The sequence below is a fragment of the Rhopilema esculentum genome, chromosome 5 (genome assembly GCF_057945365.1).
Source record: "Rhopilema esculentum isolate cy_ngs chromosome 5, ASM5794536v1, whole genome shotgun sequence".
Classification (NCBI taxonomy): Eukaryota; Metazoa; Cnidaria; class Scyphozoa; order Rhizostomeae; family Rhizostomatidae; genus Rhopilema; species Rhopilema esculentum.
In genome coordinates, this window is record NC_142819.1 from 3,991,276 (window position 1) to 4,014,700 (window position 23,425).

The window sequence follows — 23,425 nt, forward strand, 5'->3', positions numbered from 1 at the left end:
TTTCGGCGAGACTCTTGAGCGCCTTCCGAAACAAAGGTCTTGCTCTTTTAATCCCGAGCCACGTGCCGTCCAATTCATTTCGTGCGGGAGGTGAATTGGGACACGAATGACATATTTTCTGCTTATTTACAGGAAAGCTTTCTTGCCAGTCACAGTAAGCTCTGTTTCCAAACGTAAGAAAATGAGGCGTGACTGAAAGGAACAAACACCCTGAGAAAATGTCATGACTGCCACGAATTGCAGACATTAGGAGCTCTTTAACGTTTCTAGTCGATTATGTTTGCATTTTTTTCTTAAAAAGAACTAAGCAGAACTTGAATCATTACAGTTTCTTAGGGCTTTTAAAGTTAAAGCTCCATATTTAGCTCCATAGCTAAAAATGAAAGATAGTCACACGCCTCAGGTACAAGAGGAAATTTGATAACACTATGAAATCTGAAAGCGATAGGCATTTCAAAGCATTAAGTTCGGGTCAGTTCGATCCAATGAACACCGTTAAGCCAATATAGCACCAAATCAAACTCTGTACACATTAGGGACTGGTTATATCAAGTGATTTGCCCAAAGTGCCTTTCTCCGTATATAATCTTTAGTTTAAGGTTTATGGAGATAAACAATTAAGTTCAGAACGTTTCTAACAATTCAAGACAGCACTTGCAAACTTTTTTTATATCTTCGGACCCCGCAGTTCTTGATAAATACTTCATACCCCCTTCTAAGCATGGCAACTAGATAATCGAAATAATTTCGCAATGGAGTCATAGAAAGATCGAACAGGCAATCCATGACAGATGGTTTAATAACGGGATAATATAAAATTAAGCTGATGCTTTTGATGATAAAATCATTAATTAATCGAAAGGTTTTATAATGAATTTAGGTTCTAGAGAACAGGGCTCCAAGACATTTCGTTGGTATGTACCGTTTCCTTTAGAGCATATACTGATAAGTCCATGGTTTATCAATGTATTCGAGAGAATCTTATTAATGAGAGAATGCAATTCACATAGGTGGGGTGAAATGCCTGAACACATCTAAGCGTTGCCTGACTTGATTTATATCATGAAGATAGCGATGCGAATGCATACTCAGAACATGCCTTGCACATTGATGATCTTATACCAAATCAAATGCCAAGAGATTGCATGTTTATCTCTTGAAAATGTTCCAGACGATGCTTACTGGGCTGGAGTAGTTGTTTCGTCTGGTGAGATCCAGACTGCGTTCAGATACATTGGATGATAGCAAGAAGTTAGCATTGGATAAGACCCAAGGCTATACAGCTAAGAAGACATACGCCTTTGTCAATGAGAGCTTAATTTCACGAGGTAGGTTAACTCAGCTTGAGCTATCTCGAAATTGGTCGGTATAAGGCCGGTTTTCTACTTGATTCTCTCTGGTTGCGTGACTGAGCGAATGCACATTGGAGCGTGCGCAATTGAACTTTCTCACTCGCTGCGAATGCGCGACCAGAAAATACAACTCAGTTCGCTGATTCGCTGAATTGTTCATTCGCTTTCGCCAAGTCGCGCGACCAGAATGAATCAAGTTGAAACTTTAAGCGTGAAGAATAGAATAATCTGAATTACTAATATCATGACCATTTACATAGATTCCGACCACATTTTCAAGTGAATTTTTAAAAAAGATGTTTTTACTTGAAAGGCTTAATCAAAACACGCTGACAAGAACTGCTTGCCTCAGGAAATTTTACATCCAGGGGGAGCTTTTAGCCGAGTGACTCATAACAAATGATGGGAAAAGAAACCAATTCTTGCTATGAGATGACCCCCTGTAAATCAAAGAAGCGCTTCTAGGAACTAAATAAAGGGCATATATGATCCGGTGGAAGCAAATAAAACATAGAAATTGTTAATTACGCGCCAGTCAAAACAGCTGAAGTTTTCTCATTGAAAAATGGAAAGGACTAACGATTTCATTGTTCATACTGGCCATTCTTCGAACGACAATCGCTTTGGGAAGCTTTCCGAAAGCATTCGGTCTCATATCGATCAAAAGCATTCTTGAAACTGTTTTCAAAATCACAGAAGATTTCCCATTTTTTACTCTCAAAGGACATGTGTTGAGTCCTCGATGTCGGCATTCCATGGACAAAAATAGTGTATTGCGGAAAACGTAGAATAGAAATTGCCTTTTAATCTTGTTTTTGCGATGCCGTTATTCGTTCAGGACACAGCGCGACGGCCTATTTGATTTCAGATTCTTTTCGTGGCATAGATTTTACAAGGGTTAATGCCTCTTCATCGAAGTTTTTGAGAGCATTATTACCGCGAAAACGAAAAAAGTTTATCATCTCAAAAGAGTGATTTCAAATTCAAGTGATACATTTTCTGTAAGTGTTACTAAACCCAAATGCCAATTGTCTGACAAAAATTGATGACTGCGTTAAACCGCGTTTACAAGGGCAGATTTTACAACTTCACTAAAATCTGTGATGAGATTGCCGTGATGACATTGTTGAATTCGATTTTCAAAAGACAAACCTGTCAACTCCGTTCGATTTATCGAAGGGACAATAACTTTTTTATCAATGGCATCTATTTTCAATTCCTGGAGATAAAATCAGTTTGGCGCGCTAACTTTTAGAGAACTTTCACATATTCCAGGTATCAAAGAGGCAGCCAGGCACTTTGGTCATAGATTTCGTGGACCCTTATGCAGTGAAGTCTGCTATGAAATAATACTTTTATTAATTGCATATCAAAGGTCTCTAATTTCGGCATGAAAATAGCTCACAACTTAGCAAGGAACGGGTCAAACTCATACTAGAAAATCAAATTCAACTCAATTCAGAAATCCAACGATATCCAAGGCCAAGTTTGGGAGACTCTCCTTTTTGTAATTTCAGTGTTGGCAATTTTATTCAATCTTCAATTACAAATTTATAACAGTCACGCGAACGGATTGTTTAAAAAAAACTCGAAGCAATGTCTGTGTGAAATGGAATTATTGATCACAATAACGTTTTGAAAGTTCATAAGGACATTAGTTAGGTCCAATAAAGTTGAGTTGGATACCGGGAAAGGGCTAACAAATTTCACAAATAAACACACATTGACAAATTAAAAGAAGATGAGGTTATGGAGAATGTTAATTTCTTCAACAGAAGATGGTCACTCGAAACAAGTAGGCCTAACACTGAAAATCTGAAATGTTTTCAAACTAGACAAGGTTGTTTGAATTGTGAAAAAAAGCTTTCATTAGAAAAACTTTGTTCTGCAATTATCCGCCCAAGTGCAAAAGAAATTGCTAGAAATAAGAAGCAAATAACTGGAACAAAATGGTTTGAGTAATACCAGCAGGTGGAAAAATAAGCGTGAAGAAATTCAAAAGCATTGAAATGGATACAAGACCTTTTGTCTGTTTAGTTTCTTGTAATTATTTCTCAATTAATGGTATGTCTGAAGACACGTGCAGTGTTACTTGATATCTAGTATCTCGAGGTGAACTGATAACCTAGAATTTCAGCCCGGCATGACATTGGTGTTACATAAAACTTATTAGAACCAGTAAGGACCTTGATCATCAGAGACACTAGCTTCATCCACCAGACCACGTGCTAACATGATTCTAAAGAATAAATTATCATTAATTCAATCTGTTGCATTTTGCGTTAGTAAAACGACTTGCGAACTTCAAACAATGAACCTAAAACCTCAGCTTAGTCAGAGCTCCTAAGCAAGCGAAACTGACAGTAAAGATCTGAAATTATCTGACATGATTGCAGGTCATGCATCACAACCGCTAATGAGTTAAATTTCAGCTATTTGAATTCTGGCTATTAGCAGACTAGAAAAGAACAAGACCAGTATCGAAACGTGGACCAGACACGAGTACATAGCTCACCATGAAACGAGGTGATAGAAGAAACTCTTGAGGGGGAATATATATTTCAATGCTGTGGGTCAAGGCAAACGCTGCTAGAGGAACACAAAAATAAATTATTGGACCTCGATGCAAACTCTAAGGGGAGGGTTTAAAAAAGTTCTTTGACCTTGGCTCTTTGAGTAGAGGGCTTGAAAACGTTATACAATATACTGGTCTCTAATGAAAAAGGTAATGATAATGACAAAAACAAAAGCAGAAATAATGTATTGGCAAAGGTTTTAATCAGGTGAATGTATGCTGTGTTACTTCATCTACGATAACAGTTGCAATAAGAATACGTCCTTCCTATATTTACACAAGTATGGGAAAAGGCTAGAAAAAAAGCTAAGATCTTCGCCAAACACAGTTGGAACACCATAGATTCAAGTTTAAATGTTGCAAACCCCTGGGTTTAACTACCTCCTCAAGTTTTCATTGCTGCAGCTAAATTCTTCTCTCCGTTCCCATGTACAGTTTTAATGACTTCATTAACGCATTTATGCGTCCGATGCTGAGCTGTTCTCACCACAAACGTATATCTATGAAATTCAGCAACATTGGTGGAAGAGGAAACAACGACGTGAAACTGTGAATGTTCCCTGTAGGTGTTCTAACAATTTTTGAAATAATAGTAGCTTACACGAACAATCTGACTATACAGAGTTTCAATCTGAGTATGTTACAATCTTCATTGAAAAGCACGAAAGCATTCACAAGGGCAGAAGTGCTATATCTTGACGAGACAATGAGGCAGTATCAATTGGCTATGTACAACGATGGCAATTCTATTCGTCTTTTACAAATACCTTTGGTCTTGAAAATATCTTAATAGCAGTTTCGATTTCTTGGAGCTTCTTCTCCAGGTATTCTTTCCGTTGTTTGACGCGTAAAGTATCTTTGCTGACGGGCAGAGATTGCAGTTCTCTTAGCATGTCTCCTTGCGCTGTGAAGAGAGTAAATTGGTTAATATAAAGGTGCAATCCATTTTGAAGAAAAGGATTTATTGTTTACAGTTATTCTACCATTGATGGCTCTTTTAAAGAAAACGAATGAAGATGGACCGCGCTAAGACAAAAAGGAAAACATTGTGAAAACATGAAAGTTCCTTTTTGTATTTTGAAGCAGTTGGGGCTCGATTGGTTTCTTGATTTTTAAAACCACTTTGCAGGAGTATATGTCAGTAGTAATAATTGATAAATTGAATGTCATCGAGTAGCTATCTAATAGGGTGCTGAAAAGAAATATCTAGTATGGTATTGTACCTATCAATTCTAACCATTCATAAAACTGTACAGGCACATTTTGCAAATGGGTAACTGGAAGAAATGTTAAGAACAACCTTTTCGAAAACGAAAGAAGCCCTGCAGAATTCTATATTTGACATCATTTATCAGCTAAATTTTGTAGGGGTAGTATCTCACATTTTCGACAATACTGCTATTTTAACTTGCTTTGTCATCCAGGAGACATTCACCAATACACACTATTAGCAAATTGCTTTACAAGGTATGGGTAATTAAAAGATATATCTTGTACATAAATAAAAAAATATTACTTCAATTCTAGTTTTAGTGATGATTTCTTTAAGAAAATGATCACTTGGCAATTGAAGAATTTGAAATTGGCAAAAGAAACGATCAATTGAATAATTCCAATTTTAGCTTAGTAGGTAAGAAATAAAATTCAATTGATTTCAGCTATCAGAACTATGTGCATGTAATGACTGAAATAAGTTTCTAGGCATGTACGCAAAGTCTCTATATTTTCTAGGTATTTTGTTTGTTTGTGTGAAAGCATGACAATGCCAAAAACTATCTTAAGGACAAATTGTCCCAGTTTCTTCAGAACAAAGCCCAAGTTTCTTCAAAACAAAACCCATCATAGCGTTTTCATACTCAAAGCCCGATAAATTTATATAAAATTGGCAAAGATTACTAATTTCTTTCTATGACACCGAAAACAACTACAAAATATAACAGCCTGTTAGTATATATTAAAAACTGTCAAAATATGAGTGACTATTCAAGAAATATGTGACGATTAAGAGAATATATGATACACCCTCTTGTACAAATAAACGTAATAATTAAAACCTACATTTGTTTAACATATCGAGCGTTTTTCTTCTCTCCGATTCCGGCATTAGTGAATGGCCTGCTGGGATACTTGGGTCCGGGATGTTTGCTTTGCGAGTTTCTTCTTCTTTCTTCCACTCTTCTTGTCTGTTTTTCAAACTATAAAAGAGAGAAAAATTTCGTTCACACCTTCTTATAATACAGTAGTTTAGAGTGATCACATAAAAGCCTTTACTGTGGGAAGTATTAAGTATTATAGCCCAGTTTTCATCTCGTCTGGTGGGCCTTGTTTAGTTATAGCCCGGTCTCGGCGAGAAGGGGTGGGGTTGGATAGGAAGAGAAAATCAGTGAACGAGTCATTTTCTCAATCTGCCACAGTCAAGAACACAGAACAACCTTTGTTATTTTCAAAATCTTTGTAGAGAACCTTCAAACATCCAGAATTTATACTGTTGGAATTTCAACTGCTTGAGAAAGTCTACATTTCGGAATCATAAATGAAATTTTTCTCTTACGATGATCCTGATTCATGGCGAAAAGCTAAGTTCCAAAGATAAACAAATACCCGATGTTGTTCCAAAAAAGGAAACTCTACAGTCAACCATATCACACAATTATTGTAGCATTATGATCGACCTCACTCGGCAGTGAATTGGATAACCTGCCAAAAATGCAGTACAAAGGAGTTTCAAGAAAATAGGCACTTATTTAACCAAACAGTGAAACATTTGATAGACCCCTCTTATTTACATCCAGCTGAATTAAAAACCACCCCCTCTTTCAATTTTTCTTTATTAGATGCTTCCATTATTTACGGGCAAATTAGTTACAACACATAGGATCATCACTTTATAGGAAGGAAGAACCACAAAAGACACCCATACTACCTTGGTACACATGAAGGTGCACTGACACCTTCATGATAAACCTATTCCCAGTACCTTTAGGAAATCAATCGTAGGGTGAATCAACTATGCTACATACTATTTGGGGACACTGCCACGTTTGTATTCATGTAGCTGCTGTTCTTGTTTCTTTTTCAAATCATCCAATGCCGTCAAAGAAGGGGCACGTTTCATATTGATTGACTTTGCCCTCTTTACATTTTGTGAGATGTGGTTGACTGGTCTGGTCTCTATCTTCACCTGAAACACGCGCAGATACAACTGTAAGTGCCAGAAATAAACTGATAATAAAGCATAGATAAATAATTAAGATTTTAAGAATATTAATTAAAGACAATGAAAGCGTGTTAGAACACTAGAATCACATAATGCTGGATGCATATCAGGACGACAGCGCGTGAGCACGAGGTAACTGAGATATGATTTCAACTCAAGGTTATTTAAACGTCAACTTAATAACTTTTTACAATAGGAGCTTTGCAGCATGTAGGAGATTTATCTTTTGCGGGAACACAACCAATTAATGGAAACATAAAGCTTGTTGGCATATTTCTGACAGAACAAAAAGGAGCATTATACTGTTAGTGATACATCAATTACGTCGGCACACAGATAATGGGATTCAATAAAACAAGTTATAATAGGCATGTCAATGTTTGATTTCAGTTAATCAGCTATCCCTCATAATCTGTGATGATTTAAAAGGCACAAATACAACGTATAAATCATGATCTAATAGTATTCCCACTCCTGAAAAACCCGTGTGCCTATTTGCTGGGGAAAATACCTGTTTCAAGAAACCCTGACAATGGGACTGGAAACATAGGCCTATCAGGTGAAATGAGAAAGGGGTACTCAGCATGTTATGCTTATATTAAATAGCAAATCGATTGGCTATACTGCATTTTAAACAAAAAGTATTTAAGTTTGATTATGGGGAAACTTTTACTGGTTGAACATCGACCACATGCTAAACAGAAAAGACTAAAGAAACATAATCTTATTTAACCTAACCTAAAGTAAATGTTTTTGCCATTCAATCTGAAGTAAACACAAAAATAACATCTTGAATGCGATTATCTGTAACGCCGTTAAATTGTGGACAGTAGACATCGTCTTGGTCAACAAAATAATTATCAAGCAAACATTTTGGGTGGTTATTAATTGCCCCTAATCTCTTATAAAGAAATGAACTAATATGCATTGTAGGTTATTGGTTTTTTTTCAAAACATCTCAATATTATCGTTCTTATCAGATTTGAAGGTCTTTCAATTTGCTTTTGATAGAATTGCGACATGTTGACTTGGACCTCTTGGGACAAATCAACTTGGAACAACGCGAAAAACAGCGAAAAGATTTGTCTAAAGATAGTAAAAAAATTCTGAACGTGAAAGCAACTCTCCAGCAAAACTTGCTTCTCTCTTCCATTTGCAAACACAATTGAATTAAACCGTCTGTCCGTGAAGTTAATTTCCGTTTTTAAATGCCTTGTATAACATTTAAGTTTGCAAACAGAAGCGATTTTACAGCAGACAAAGAGCTTTGTAAACATATGATATTGTCTTGCAAACCGAGAAGGAAACCAGGCAGACGTTTTATTAATACTTCGATCTAATGTTTTTTTCTGAAAATTAGGCTTCTCGCAACGAATTACAGAATTTGATGAAAGCTAAGCAAAAATAAACATTTTAATTTACATACAACCGTTTTATTATTTTTCATTTTGCTCTAGCATTATTTGTATTTTTCAAATTGATACTTTTATTCTTTAGTTTTCAACGAAAGGAAAAACGCTTTTGTCCATCTTTAGTCAGATATTTAATGTCAGTAGTTTTTCTAAGCTTTATTGCAAAACAAAAGCAAAAGTATGATAAAGGGTAATGAAAAAAGTAGCATTTTGCATAATAGCAATCAAATGAAAGTCACCATAAATCTTTAAATTTTTCATGGATGATATCTCTCAGACCTAACGTGAATAGTGGCTTTTGCATGGCCTTGAATTTCATAATAATTCGCTTAAGAAAAAGCAAGCATTTCAGATACTACTTCAGATACTACAGTGATCCTGGATGGTTACCCAGGTAACGTTGGAAAATGTGACTTTTATAATATGTGAAAGTAATTTTTTTACAATTAGAACATTGCCATTTAGAAGTTTCATTGATTTTGAAGCTAGTCAGTGTTTTGAAGGTCAACATTCTTAACGGTAGTTAAAAGGTAAAACATCAAAGGTATTTCTAATTTTATTCATAAAAGATTAACCTCTCAGCTTCAAAGGACCCACTAAATGACACAAACAATACGAAGTATAGTTGTGCTTCAAACTTTGTAGTGCAAGTGATTTATTCACAGTTTCAGTGAGTCTCCACTTATTTAGTTTTTCTTCTAAGGATTTCTCTAAAAGGAGATTTTTTAAAGAAGATTCATGATAGAATTCTGGTACAAATGTAGAGAAACAATTCTACCTGTCTGGCACTTGACGCTCTGGGTATTGATAATTTCTCAACTTTTGGTACAACTGGAGCAGCAGTTGAAGGCCTCTTGTCCTTAACAATTGGTCCAGACTTTGAGTGTGCTTTTAAAAAGTCAGCTGACCCTGGTCTTGGTGCTTGTGGTGGAGCCTAAAATAGTAAAAATTGAGGATACGTTTTTCACTGATAAGGTCATGATCTAGTACATCCAAATACCATAAAAACTTAACAGATTTTGCAAAGGGTGATAAAGTTTATGAAAAATTTTTACGGTTTGGTAAATAGAACATAAACATTCTAAGTTGCAACTTTGAGTTTCAAGCCTAGTTTGATCAACTGTTAAAATACTCTTTCAGTGGGTTATATCATAGTGAGTAGGGCAAGCCTGGCAGATATAATTTTTTCTATTCAATGTTGCCAGGATTAATATCAAAATTTCAAACCTGAAATGGTCCAAAAAAGATAAAGAAACTAACAAGATTTTGCAAAGACTGTAATTTGTTTTGTACCACCTATCTTTGGAAACTGAAAAAAATTACCTAAAACGCATCATTGACAACTAACAATTGGACAGGAAATGTTTTTTGAGCAGTCAGATAAAAAATCCCTTATCATCTATTGTTAATTACAAGGAGCATTTTCCCTATTTACAAGGAGCATTTTATATCTTTTAACTTATATCCATATCTTTTGACAATTTAACAGAGGTCCTTGCCATTCTCCTTTCTTTCTTTTTTTATTGCTCATATTCTCAGACTTCTTTCTATCTTTCTTTCTTTCTATTTTTCTTTCTATCTTTCTTTCTATCTTTCTTCCTATCTTTCTTTCTTTCTATCTTTCTTTCTATCTTTCTTTCTTTCTTTCTTTCTTTCTTTCTTTCTTTCTTTCTTTCTTTCTTTCTTTCTTTCTTTCTTTCTTTCTTTATTTCTTTCTTTTCTTTTTTCCTTTCTTTCTTTCTTTTTTACTTGTTTTCCTTTCTTTCTTTCTTTCTTTCTTTCTTTCTTAAAAGGTTAACTTTCTGATAAGGACTCTCCAAGCATGTTTGACTTTGGAGGAAACCAAATGTTTAAAGCAGTGCTAATATCCTTTCTTCTTTTCAGCTCATTTTAACAACATAAGACGGCTCTTTTTGTAACAAATAGCCCATAAGAGTGGCTGAGCACGAGTGGCAGAGCACTTGCATGAATTCTCTTGCATGAGCAATCGCTTAAAAAGGATAATAATAATCAACAGTGCTAAAAGCGTCTCTGTAATATTAAAAAAAAATCACATGATCTTGTTTTAAGGTACTTCTGTGTAAGGTAATATCAAATGATCAAATGAATAGTTAAGATGATCTTTGATGCACTTCAAGAAAGGATAAATACCCAACATAAATTATTTTTGTTTATAAATTTCATGTAAAACACCTAGGTCATATAGATGTTATTGCCAGATAATTGCAAAATGTTGTTCCAAACCTTTTTTAAAAACACTTTGAATGCCTAGATGATGTCCCTAATGAAGGGCTAATGTAGTTAAAATACTAAGTGCCTATAGTATTCTTAAACATTCTTGATGAATTTGATACTTTATTTCCTTATGTTTCCTGTATTTTGATATACCAGCTTTGTATCCTATACGTCACTTGCTTGAGTCACAAAAGATGATTGGAGTTGTCTTAATTGATAAAACATTAATCCCTCGCAATCTACTGTTTTGCACCAGCAATCAAATGCTTGGGTGTTTGCGCAAGTGATGAGAGCAGAGTAAACTTTTGGCTGTAATATTTATGTCATAATGAGCCTTGGTTATAAGTTTAAAATGAAAACAAAATAAATTCATGCTTCAGTGTTATAGTTTCATGGTTTTTGTTCAGTGAAAACAAAAACCGACTCAAGAGGTAGAAACGTTTTGCAAATCAAAGTATATTTGAAATCAAATCAAAGTATTCATCATAGTTATATTATGTCATCTTGGTTATATGCAAATGAATGGACTCTGAGGAAAAAAGAAAATCAATGGAAATGCTGACAATATATGAAAACAATTCCACTAACTTGTATTTTCTCAGCAACTTTTGACTCTACATGTTCAAATTTTCCTGGTTTATAAACAGCCTTGACTGGCTCGCCTCTTGCTGATTCTTTTTGCCTCTGTTTATTAGCTCGTTGAATCTCTTTGATTTTGTGATAATTTTCTTTGCCAAAATCTTTTGTATCTTGAGTTTCTGGAAAGAAATAGAAGAAGTTTGTTATCAGTGTTCAAACAATATTTTCCAAAACGAGATCATTAGAGTAATTTGAATTCACAAAAGGTTTACAGTCAAGCTCAATTTTTATAGCATATTTCCTGACTTTATAAAATTAAGCATTTACAGCTGAACAGTCAGACTGAAAACATGCTTAATTTAAAAGTTAAAAGTATGTAAAATTACTTAAAAGTACAAAATTTTTAGACATTTAGTACTATATATATACCATAACTTTTGTGAAAAGAAATCATTAAAATCAAAGTAAATGATTCCAAATTTCTCTAAAATCAAAGTAAATTACTTGGCGAAATCTGCTCCAAATTTCCTGTTGTAGAGATGGCTGATTATTAACAAAAAATAAGATGCATCATTTATCATAGAGCTAAGTAATTCAACATAAAGAAACAATCTTTTTAATTTCATTATTGAGACTAGATTCTGCAAAATTTAATTCTTTGACATTTAAAGCTAGGGGTGATATTTCTTGCACATTGCCTAAATAAGTGGAATTTACTAATCCAAATTCTAGAGGCAGGAATGCACAAATTGTCAATATCATATTCTTCTCCCTAGACAGAAAACTTGAATTTATTCACAGTTACAAGAAAAGTAAGAATCCCAAAGAAAGCCTTGTGTTACTCTGCTCACACCTCAACAAATTAGATGCTAATATAATGTAGGCCTTTTTTAAACAAATTGAACATATTCCATAAAACAAGCTTCTAAGAAGCTCATAGCGCTCTATTTCACACCTCTAGAACAAAATTTTTTGAGAGCATCCTTGGCAGGTGTGTTAAATAGGAAATTCAAAATGGAAACCAAAAAGCACCAGATTATGGGATAAATAATAATCACTCAAAATATGTGCAGATTGGATAACTCTTTCTGTATCACTGCAAGATTAATAAAGTGCTAGCTCCCCCTGTTAATGGCAAAAAGTAGCCCAATTTTTACATTGCTTTTGCTTTTTGCAACATTTTGCAGGAGAGTCGCTTGTCCTGATTATAGCACTACACCAATGGCGACCTCATTGTCAACAACAAAGCAATTGAATTTCAAACCACTTTCGTGAAGACATTTGGCGTCTTTTTATGATTGAAATCTTATCAAACCAAACTTCAAACCAATGACAACACTTTTGATTTAAAAATTTAAAAAAATCACTTTTTAAAAAATAAAAAGTTTTAACTTTTTATTGGACAGTCTCCCAGCTTTGAAACCCTTGTGAGACTTGCTAAAACTTTTTCGAAAAGTTTAGTAACAGGTACTGTTAATTGCAACATGATAAGTTCAGAAAAACAATTGCAAGATCACATTGAGGTGTTGAAGTACCAAGTTGATCATAAATGTTCATGTATTTGCTGGAAAGTGGCAAGCCATTTTATTATGTCCACTCTTTTACAGCTATTGAAGCACTCGAGTGAGCCTGTTTATCGTGGGAATTAATTTGAATTTTCACTTAATGAGAGGATGACATGCTATTTTATGTAATTTTCAGCATTATTTGTTACCTTTACAAAATCAGAATCAGTTGGAAAAGATAGACTTAATGATTTGTGCCACATTTTATTGATGGAATTTTGCTGCAACATATTACAAAGCGACTGCTGCGATTAGGCCCACTGTGGCTTCAAAAATTTCCGACCAAAACATTTAGCATATTCTCCAACAAAAGTGAGGAAAATTAGGAGTTCTAGACACCCAAGCATAAAGTAAGTACCTCTGAGTTCATTGTAATAAGATATCGCAAATTGGGGCAAAGATGAACTTTTTTATTGCAAATGTTTCACCAGTACTTCAATCATCATGGCTAAATTTTTTTGTGATTTTGCAAATGTTGATTTTGTTTAGAAATACGCAAAAATCATCTTATAACTTTTATGAAACTTGCTATTGCCACTTGAATTTTGGTTCGCTAAAATTTTTAGCTGTGGTGCAGCCATTTCTGTTTCAGCCTGTGCAATACCTTTGCTCACTAAATGTATTTGTTTTGCGATAATGGCTTCCTGGTTTTGGCAAACTAGGTCACACATTATGATGAAATTAGTAATGATACTGGAAGGGTTATTTTAAGTGATTATGAAATAAGAAAGTGACCTTTAAAAGGCATGTAAATTTTTCCAAATATCTTATGCTTTTTAATGGGGATCAATAAAGCACTCTCTATGGCTACTTTGAAGTGCACTTTGGGCACTCATGCTCAATCAGTGGTGCCGCTTGACCTTCCAGACTAGGGGGGTGGAGGGTCCTCAATATAAAATTTACAGACCAAGACATAGATGGAGAAGAATTTAGGTGCCATTTTACCTACTGATAGATGATTTTACTGACAAACTAAGGATTTTGTAGACAAACTAAAGATTGACAAATTCAAGAAGCATTGGGGGGTGTTACACCTTTCACACCCCACCCCCCTGCTAGCTATGCCCCTGTGCTCAATTGAAGGTCTTTTCAGGCAAGGACCAATAATGCTTGCATTTTATTACAAAAACCAAACACATTATTGTCAAAGGCTGTTTTTCACCAGACTTACAGAAAATATCTCAAAATTTCAACAATTTGCATACAGCCATAGCCAAAATTTTGTATGTTTTCCAACCTGTTCTTTGCAAGAATTCTAATAATCTGTTCTCTATATGTGAACATTGCACACAAATATTGATGTGAAAATGGGAAAAGGTCTGGTGGTATACAAGCAAGAAAGGAATAAAATGAACTGAAATTATATTGACATATATATAAAGCAATTCTCCATAAACTATAACTTACTTGGGCGACTTCCAAGTGGTATAATGCGAAAAGCAGGATTAAATATCTGTGCAAGAGCTCCACCTTGATGCAGCCTAGCAATATTTAAAGCTTCTGCTTTCACTCTTGGCCTTGGCACTACATCGGTGCTTCTATCATCATTTGAATAAATTGGGTCAGAAGGAATTGGACTTCGTCTATCTCTCTGTCTATAATCAGCCCTACCTGACCTTGAACTATATGATTTGTCGTATGCTGGGTCTGTTGGAATAGGACTTGTGAACCTCCACCCAGCAGTCATGCCATTTGCCATTTTAATGCTTAAATAAATCTTCAGGCTAACCACTTTTCAAATGCTTCACATGTTCAAAGTTTTGATCTACACTTCACTGCCTAGGCCAGACGTGTAAAATGCTGGAACACTTCAGATGAGCAAGTATTCATGACCAGCCTATCTTTCTGCACACTCAAATACACTTTTGAATAGGCACATCATACGTTAGGTTTGACAAATATATGTTCCAGTACGTCTGAATTGCTTAAATGAGCCAAAATATCACTTCGATTTTGCAACTTCTTGTTTCCTTTATTTGTGACTTTACGAGTCTTCTGTTGTTACCAAATCAAAGAAAAGTCTGTAACAAAAGCCGTCTTCTAGAGTGTATGCGATGCAATAACTTGCAAAAACATACAGGCAACTTTGTTTGCACTAAAAACAACGATTTTGTAGCTACGAACCGTTTATTTACTAAGTATCCACTCTCTTTATTTCTGTTTGATAACGTATCAATCCGTCCAGATTTTGCGCCGTTCAAATATCTGACAACAATGCAGATGAGATAGAGGCTTCGCCAAAACGAGTCTATAGTGTTGCCACAACAACAAAAAAACTTGCTCGTTATGGACACCAGTCATTTCTGTTTTTACACGAGTTCTGTTCTAGGATAAAAGTTTTACAGGGCATAAGATTTTACACATTTTACATTTTTCGTGTACGCATTGAAAGGTTGACTCGCAACTCTTGAAGATTTTTTGCTGAGTACGTTTAGTGGCCGTTCTCAATAGACAGAGAAGTTGTGTTCTGGTGGCCCAAGTTGTACTATTACTGTAGAATATCTGAATCAGTAGCAGGTCGCTTTCGTAAAACTTTCATTTCATTTCTTCTGTTTGGTCTCCTTTTCAATTGTTAATGCACTGCATCAAATGTCACAAATACATCGGAGGAGGGAAATTTGCTGCGGAGGAGGGCAATACCTGTAGCTTTTTGCTTAAACACAATTTTGCAGCAGGTGCAAGATCAATTTGTGCCTGGAAATACTTGACTAAGAAAGTGACCGATAGGATGGCTGTATGAAAAAACCTTTTAAGCTCCAACCTTGTCACATAAAAAAATTCTTCAAAGCAACTCTTTCTCATAAAGCATGCCAAAAGTGTATAAAAAAGAAAAGAAAAAACACGAAGACAAGATATCAGAAAAATATACTTAAAATTTCCAGGCTCCGCGTCATTTGAAAGAGGACGGGCTCCCAGTATACACAATTTCTATTACTTTTTGGAGATATGTTCAGTTGCGCAAAGTAAATGAGAAAGTGAAATTAAATCAAAATTAAATGAAAAAAAATTATTATTTTCTGTGAGGATTTGTGCAAAAATGAGAGCTGCATGAAGCAGAGCAAGCAGCCGTAAAATTTAAAATTTGCATTACCTGCATTATTTTGCAACCTTTATAAGAAATGCGATATAGTCGAGAAAAAAATTGAGACCAGCGCGGCCGAAAAAGAATTTAAAGGAGTGAAAGTTGCGAAGAGGCTGTGCTGTGCTTTGCAACTTTAAAACTGATAGAATCAATGTTATCACAATATTCATCACCAAAGTCCATCCAAAAACCTAGTAGGGCGTGTATTTCTTTATGGCAATGGAGAGTGGTTCTAATGGACGAAAGCTTAATGTTTTGGCTAAAAGCTGCTCTTACTGGTGAAACTTGACAAAAGTGATGGAGGAAATACGTGTCGCTAACTGGGAAGATATCGTCTTCTTGGAAGAGTGTTGATTTGGTTTTATAAGTGGTCCTTAGGAACTCCTTTGGCGTTTGTAGAGATTATATCTTTTCAAGATGTTTGCCAAACGTTACCCCAGTCATGGAGAAGAATTTCGTTTCAAAGATAAATCGACCCAGTTTATAGATTTTTGAAACATCAACGACTTCGTTCATAACATTAACAGGGAAATATAAAAGCTATAATATATATAATGCTGAACGTATTAAAGAAGTTAATCGTTAATTTTGTTTATTAATGCTTTACTTATTGCCAAGTAGATAACACAAAGTTATTGTTCAATTTTTATGAAGTTTGGGCAAATTTTTCAAAGTTATAGACAGTTAAAAAAGAAAGTGCCTTGCAGGTGGGTGCTCGCTATCTGACTTTTTAAAAGACTTTGAAAAAGTGTTGAACAAACATTTTGTCAAAGTATCAATCCTGTTATCGAATTAATGGAAAGCTCAGTATTATTTAACTTGCTTCATGTTCCTCCTCAAGCTCTAACGAATTTTGCTGAAAAAATCTAGCCATTTTTCAATTATTTAAAGATGATTCGAGATACGAAAATAAAGCATCGTGACATCTTCAAATTTTGCGGTACCAAAGACTGACTTAATTATTCTATTTAATATTGGCACAAGTCTAGTTAAATGAATAATACCAACATATTTCCATAGCTGCCTTGCCAACAAGCCTTGTAAAAAGAACCAGTCAAAGAGCCCCGAGGCAAGCAAGGACACTAGACCGCAGACTTATTGCTACAAAACCTGGAATTCTATCGTTATAATTCTCTTCTCGTTATGATCCCAATTTGAGGGTGCTTTTACCACATTAGGCATGTGCTTTAGAGAGGCTATTGGCGTTTTTCAACTTCTTGCATAATATATCAGTGCTGCGATGGGTTTTGCGGAGAGTGATTATGCTGTTGCACTGGGGATTGTTCTGAAAAGAAAGAAATTTATATATAATCCTTGTTTTATGCTTAAAGCATTTAAATAAGAACCGCTCACTATTGATACTTTTATAAGTGTATGAATAATTAAATTGCATTATTTATTGAAAACAAGCTGGTATTTTTGTAGATCTTGTACAACTGTGGCTTATATCATAAGGACTATGTTAATAAGTCATTACGAAATACTGTTTTCTTCATCAACACGCAAAGGGTGAGGCCTGAAGACGAACAGCCTCCGAGAAACAGAACTTCTTGATATCTATCTTCATATTTGTCGTATTTGCAAGACCACTATAGGTTGGTATGTATTTTAGGTTTTTTGAAACATTAAAAAGTAATATTGCCATAAAGTTTAGCTGTCATTATAGCAGAAAAAGCTCAAAAGTTGGGAATTGTCGAAATGACATAATGGAGCCTTAGTTGTTCGTTCTACTAATATTAAACTGCGTATCAAACAAACGATTTAAATTTTCTAGAAAATAATGTTGTAATGTAAATTGAATTATTCATTTTCTACGAAGTGATGTGAATTGGCTGTAAAATCTTTGAAAATCAAAATTATGTATCTGAAATTTTGTCAAAAATTAAATCTTCAAAAAAGATTTCAAGAACCTGAGATTGTTGCACAACTGGCTGTTATGTACAAGTAAAAACACAAGTAGACGTGAAAATGTGTTGTTGTAAAAAAATTTGCGATATCAGAATTCACAATAAAAAACAACACTTTGGTGCATCACAGCAACACTGTAGTAGAAATACCAACTCTCGACACATTGACTGACAAGGTTAATCAAACATACGTCACAAACAGAAATGAATTAAACTAAAAGTCTGGGCGTGCGAAATTAAGTGACTTGATGAGGCAGAATGAAGTAGAAGGCTTTTAGGAGGAGGATGACTTTAAATGAAACCAAAAGCAAAATCATAACGCTGGCAGGTAAATTTGGTATTTGTAGCGCTCTATTGATTATAAACGGAAAAAATTTACATTCTCAGAATGCATATTTTTATATCTTTTAGCTGCTGATAAGGTTTAATCTTGCTTAGAAAATTTGTTTCTTTTGTTTGAACTAGTGTAACAGAATCCTTGGATGGCGAGTGTACTTTTAAAAATATAATGCAGAGGAATTATTTTGAATATCTTACCTTGCAAACGTATAATATAGTCAAAGCTTCAGTCTTTGATAATTTGTCTCTATTTATGACAAGAAACCAGTAAAAAGATGCGAATTCTTTGAATCGATGAAGCGTGGGAAAAGACCAATACTGGTTGCTGAAGATCTCTGTATAATCTAAAAAGATAGATGTATATTATTTCTTCCTTCTTACGTTTAAATTTGTTGATACACTCTCGAAAAGAACTCATAGATTTTGAATAGAATATATCGTGCATTTGTCTTTTTTTGGGGGAGCAAAAATTTGTTTGTACAGCGCAACAACTCTTAACTAGGCAGCTTGAATAATCTACCATAAAGGAAGAATGATCAATAAAAACTTTGGTTCGAAAATTGATTGAATATCAAGGGTACTATTAAGCGGGGTTCAGAAAATGCCCAACCTTCCACCGGATGAAATTTTGCTCTATTTGCCTTCCTCAATATTTTCCTTTGTTAACTAACTGATTCTTAGAAATTGAATTTAAGTAAAATCAGCTATTGTTTGGTCCTTACGCCTTGTCAGGAAAATAGATAAATTCAAGCACAACGTTAAATACCTATCACTGTATATCATTGTTAGCCTTCCATAAAACTACAGAATCGTTGGATAACTTTCCTCTGGCTGACAGCCGGGAGCCGTAATGGATTTTTGACTCTGCAACTAAGAAGAATGAGAAATATGTTACAAAGAATATTAGTACGACTCTTAGCTTTGTTTCTTGCATAAGAACGAATGCAAAAAATATCTGTGCACCTTTTAACTTTTTGTTAATGCTTTAAGAATATTGAAAGTTTCAATAAGAGCTTCGCTTTACAACAGTTATTAAATTGTAGTCAATAGTAAACAAACTATCATCTATTATTTATCATAGTCAGTAATTTTCAATCAGCTATGACCTAAATAAGAATTTCTTGAAATAGCTTGCAAAGATCAATGTATAAAACCCGAATTTTCTACATCGATTAGTTAATTTTGTTCATTGCGCTGTGATGCTTAATTTGTATTTTTTTTCTCAATTTTTTTCTCGATTAATCTTGCATCAGTAATACTAAATGTATTAATTTATCTGCATAAAAAATTTCGTGTTTATTTTCAGTCGCTCATGTTTGCTTTAAAAAATTCAACGTTTTCATTGCTTATTTTGACTACCAACGACTTCTGTCTTCACTGTTTGGTATTTATTGCTAACACGATTAAGATGTTTCTGTAACTTTTGAAAGCATTAGTAGTGCATTTACATAATAATTAATGATTTTCTCTAAATTTCCAGAATGCCTGGACCAAAGTCAATCAAAGGAGAACAACACAGCAAAAGCATGAAAAAATCACGTAAAGCGACTCATCATGTCAGAAAACAAGATTCGAAGCCCGCAAAGGATAATGGGAAGAATAACGGACGTATTAAATTATACTTCATGACTTGGGAGACCACAGGGAGGCACTTCTTAGAAAATGCCAGTTTTGCCTTTTCACCTGAAAATGTTCGATTGCACATTTTCTGCTCTAAGAAAACTCCCGAGTCAGCGTTACCAAAGCAAACCAACTGGCTTAGATGCCATCAAAGTTTAACAGAATCAGAGGCTGCAGAATGGATCGATATGACAGCTTACATCGTCAGCCTGTATGCGAGGGTCTCTGCAGCGACTTCAAAACCGCCAAAATCACATCCAGAATCGAAATTTAAAATATTTTTGATCTGTGGAGATGGGGAGAAAGGTGCAGAACTGAAAGCGCTCTTGAAAGCAAACAAAACTGACATTGAGATTGTTGATGGGCATAAATGCACATTTTTTGATTTGTTTAACCATGTTTGTCGTTCCTGTGGATTGATTTTTAACAGCAAAGTTCAGGCCGAAGAGCACGACCACACTGCACATAACTTTCTTTGTCACAACACGCAGTGTGAACGCAGTAGACGCGGGAATGGATTTTTTGCGCGGGAAGAACTCGAAAACCACTTACGGGCTCAGAAGTTCTGCAAATTCTGTCCTAGTGACGTATTCTGCAATGATGCAATGCATGCTCAACACGTCAGAAATAGCCACAAGCAATGTCCTTGTGCATGTCAAGAGTACTACGAGAGAGAAGAAGATCTATTCGAACAGTATTACGCGAAATATCCATTGCCTTGCCTAGAAGAGCCTGCGTGCCAAGGGCGATTTAAAGATATTGAAACACAGGCCTTTCACCATAAATCAGCACATGGCGCAAAGTATCCCTACTTTTGTATGGCATGTTTCAAAAACAAAAAGCTCGCCTGTTTGAAAACTGCAGAAGAATTACTAAGACACGCTCGTGACATGAAACATTCTAGTAAAGACTTTGAATTTGCCATAATCCCAGAGAAAATGCTTCAAGGTACCTGAAAAAGGTGTCTATTAATAAAGTTTTGCATGCCGCAACTAATTTCCCAAACTCTAAAGTCACCAAATTGTAGAGTGCAATATACCTAAGTATCATTAAGTGCCAATAGTATTTTAATGTCTCAGAAATATTTTCAAAAAACAGCATCTCCTATCAAATGTTTCATCACAAAGCATTTTTTCTAGTTTAAGCACAACAAAACTTCATGAATAGCAATATTAGCCAATAGTAATTCCAAGTAGAAGGTTTTGGCCTTATTGTTTTCATCTGATAATTAGTAATTTAGGAAATATGTACGATGTTGCTTATTTGATAGACAGCAACCTTATGCGTATTTAAGAAATACGGTGTAAGATTGATTAAAGAACTGAAACATGGATAGAAAAGAAAAGTCGTAAAGCTACCAAACGTGGATAGAAATCGACTATGCATGACGTGTTAACCATAAAACTCGATCTTCGAATTTTTAAAAAAAGCTCACTAAAATCTTTCCAGTAGTAATTTTCTATAATTCTCAGTTGCAAGTAAAGAAATATTTAAGTATTCGTGAACGAGTATATGTGTATGCATATAGTTTATTGCTCATGATGCTAAAGATAATAAATTTAGCGATCAAGTACTAATGAAATTCAGTGACATCAGTAGACATGATGTATAGATATGAATAATCTATTAGTATTAACTTTTAAGGTTTGATGGTTGGTGCGAACTTTACATTTTCTTTCACTGTTGCTGACGTCTTATGCTTCTAGGAGTGTAAAACGAACAGCTTAAGTGTTTCTAAAAGTGAATACTTTTTTTCAATGCCTTTATATGGATCCTAAGAAGCATATGTAATGCTGAATGCTAGGGCGTTAATGTTGTTGATGTTAAAATGTATAAGATCGGTCGGGTGCTTCTGATCATAATCGTTTTAGAACTTATGTTTTTAAGATTTTTTAGAATTTAAACATATACTTAAAGACAGCATTATAGGAGAGTCACGCAATGAAAAATGATTGAAATATTTAAAATAAGTTTATCATCTTGAGCACTGGCTCCATCTCTTTGAAATAATTGTACTTCAATTGAAAATGCACCAGCCAGTTTGTTACAGTTCATACCGGTTTTGCATATCAAGAGACATTTTTCAGTCCTTTTCAAACTGTATGGGCCTAAATTCAGAATTTCTGGAAATAAAATTTCATGACCCCTTTACCAAGCCACCTTATTGGCAAACTGATCTAGTATAGTTTCAGAAAAGGCTGTATTATAGAAGCTGTATCATTGCTATTTTTCTTTCGATATGAAAATAAAAACATTATCCAGATAAAAGTAATATATTTAAATAATTCGTGTTTAAGAAACATCTAACATAACTAATATGTGACTATGCAAATCAGGCTATATTGATTCGGAGTCTTAGCAGACGCTAACCGGGCACGCCTCTCACCCGATTTCCCTGATTTTTTTCCAGCGGGTCCCCGTGGTAGTAATAAACTAAGATATAGCTACTTTTGTTTTCTTTTTCGTTGTGTTATTGTATGCTTCATTAATATACTGTGACGTATTTTAGTACTCAGTCCCTAAAAACACGTTTTGCCATTAACTCTTGATTTTGACGTCACTAAACTCGTCCCAGACTTTTTTTTTACCAGTACACATTTTTTTAGGCTTCCTGCCCATTTTCTTGTAGGGTGCAAAAAGGAAGTTAAGAAACCACCTGTTGTTGCTTCATCATTACTTGACTTGATCTTGATGTGGAGAAGAGTTGTCAGCTACCGAAGCAAGAATTATGAAAATCCTGACGTTAGCTAATGTTTAAAGCTAGGATTTCAATTCTATTCAATAAGGATATAGTATTTGCCATAGCATATATATTGTTTTTTACTATTAGCAAGCGTTGTTCATTCTCTAACATTAAAGAAAAGTTGGTCAGGAAAAAATGTGAAGAAGACAACAGAGTACAGTATGACAAATATAGCCTGCTCTTTCTAAAGCACAGAAAAATCAAAGGAAAACTAGAATCACAGACGAGACTTTCTTTAATTCTGCAAATTATTCTCAGTACTTTCAAACTTCACTCTTTTTATTAGAACCAGTAGATTTAAGTTCAGGCTGACTGTTCTTATTTTTTTCGAAAATCTGAGGCTGGATTGTTCTTAAGTTTGTAGGGTGTAGGCAGTGTAATTGCTAGCTTTTTCGCTCTAGGGAGGTGTTCAGGCCTCATTTTCCAAGAAAGTGAGTGAGATAACCTTCATTTGCTGACAAGTTTGAATATTCACCGAAAAAGCACCAACACATGGCTAAAAATCCTCGATTTTGAGATAAAATTTTGTTAAAAAAAAGAGTGTAGTGTTCTTTCATGTCCAGTAAGTTCTACCAAATCAGTTTTATTAATAGATGACTTATCTAGGTAGCTATTTTGTTAAATTGTTTCTGCTACCTCCTGTTACTCAATTTTGTCTTTAGCTAAAGAAATGGTACTTCAAAATTATTTTCCATCTTCACGATGGCTATGATAAGATATTTCAGAATATTTGTGGCAAACACATGAAATAGTGAAATTTGTGATCAATCAAATGTGACGAAAAAAACCATCGAGGAAA

At 34.7% G+C, this 23,425-nt stretch overlaps 2 protein-coding genes across 4 annotated transcripts; one reads left to right on the plus strand and one right to left on the minus strand.

Annotated features, from left to right (window-relative positions):
- Nucleotides 1–1,027: 1,027 nt before the first annotated feature.
- Nucleotides 1,028–15,257, minus strand: LOC135689797 (enkurin domain-containing protein 1). Its single transcript, XM_065207144.2, has 6 exons — nucleotides 14,343–15,257; nucleotides 11,380–11,549; nucleotides 9,335–9,490; nucleotides 6,948–7,108; nucleotides 5,986–6,122; nucleotides 1,028–4,831 (listed from the first exon to the last, which is right to left on the minus strand). The coding sequence occupies exons 1-6, from the start codon at nucleotides 14,632–14,634 to the stop codon at nucleotides 4,674–4,676; spliced, it is 1,074 nt and encodes a 357-aa protein (XP_065063216.2). The 5' UTR covers nucleotides 14,635–15,257; the 3' UTR covers nucleotides 1,028–4,673.
- A 139-nt stretch (nucleotides 15,258–15,396) lies between these two features.
- Nucleotides 15,397–20,962, plus strand: LOC135689796 (uncharacterized). 3 transcript variants are annotated; one of them, XM_089108636.1, is made up of 2 exons: nucleotides 15,397–18,252; nucleotides 19,744–20,962. In XM_089108636.1, exon 2 carries the CDS (start codon nucleotides 19,745–19,747, stop codon nucleotides 20,837–20,839), a length of 1,095 nt encoding a protein of 364 aa, XP_088964762.1. In that variant the 5' UTR covers nucleotides 15,397–18,252; nucleotide 19,744; the 3' UTR covers nucleotides 20,840–20,962. The 3 variants fall into 3 exon arrangements, with proteins under 3 accessions (XP_088964762.1, XP_088964763.1, XP_065063215.2); XM_089108637.1 differs by having other exon boundaries at nucleotides 15,397–17,616; XM_065207143.2 differs by having other exon boundaries at nucleotides 15,397–17,612.
- The last annotated feature ends 2,463 nt before the right edge of the window (nucleotides 20,963–23,425 follow it).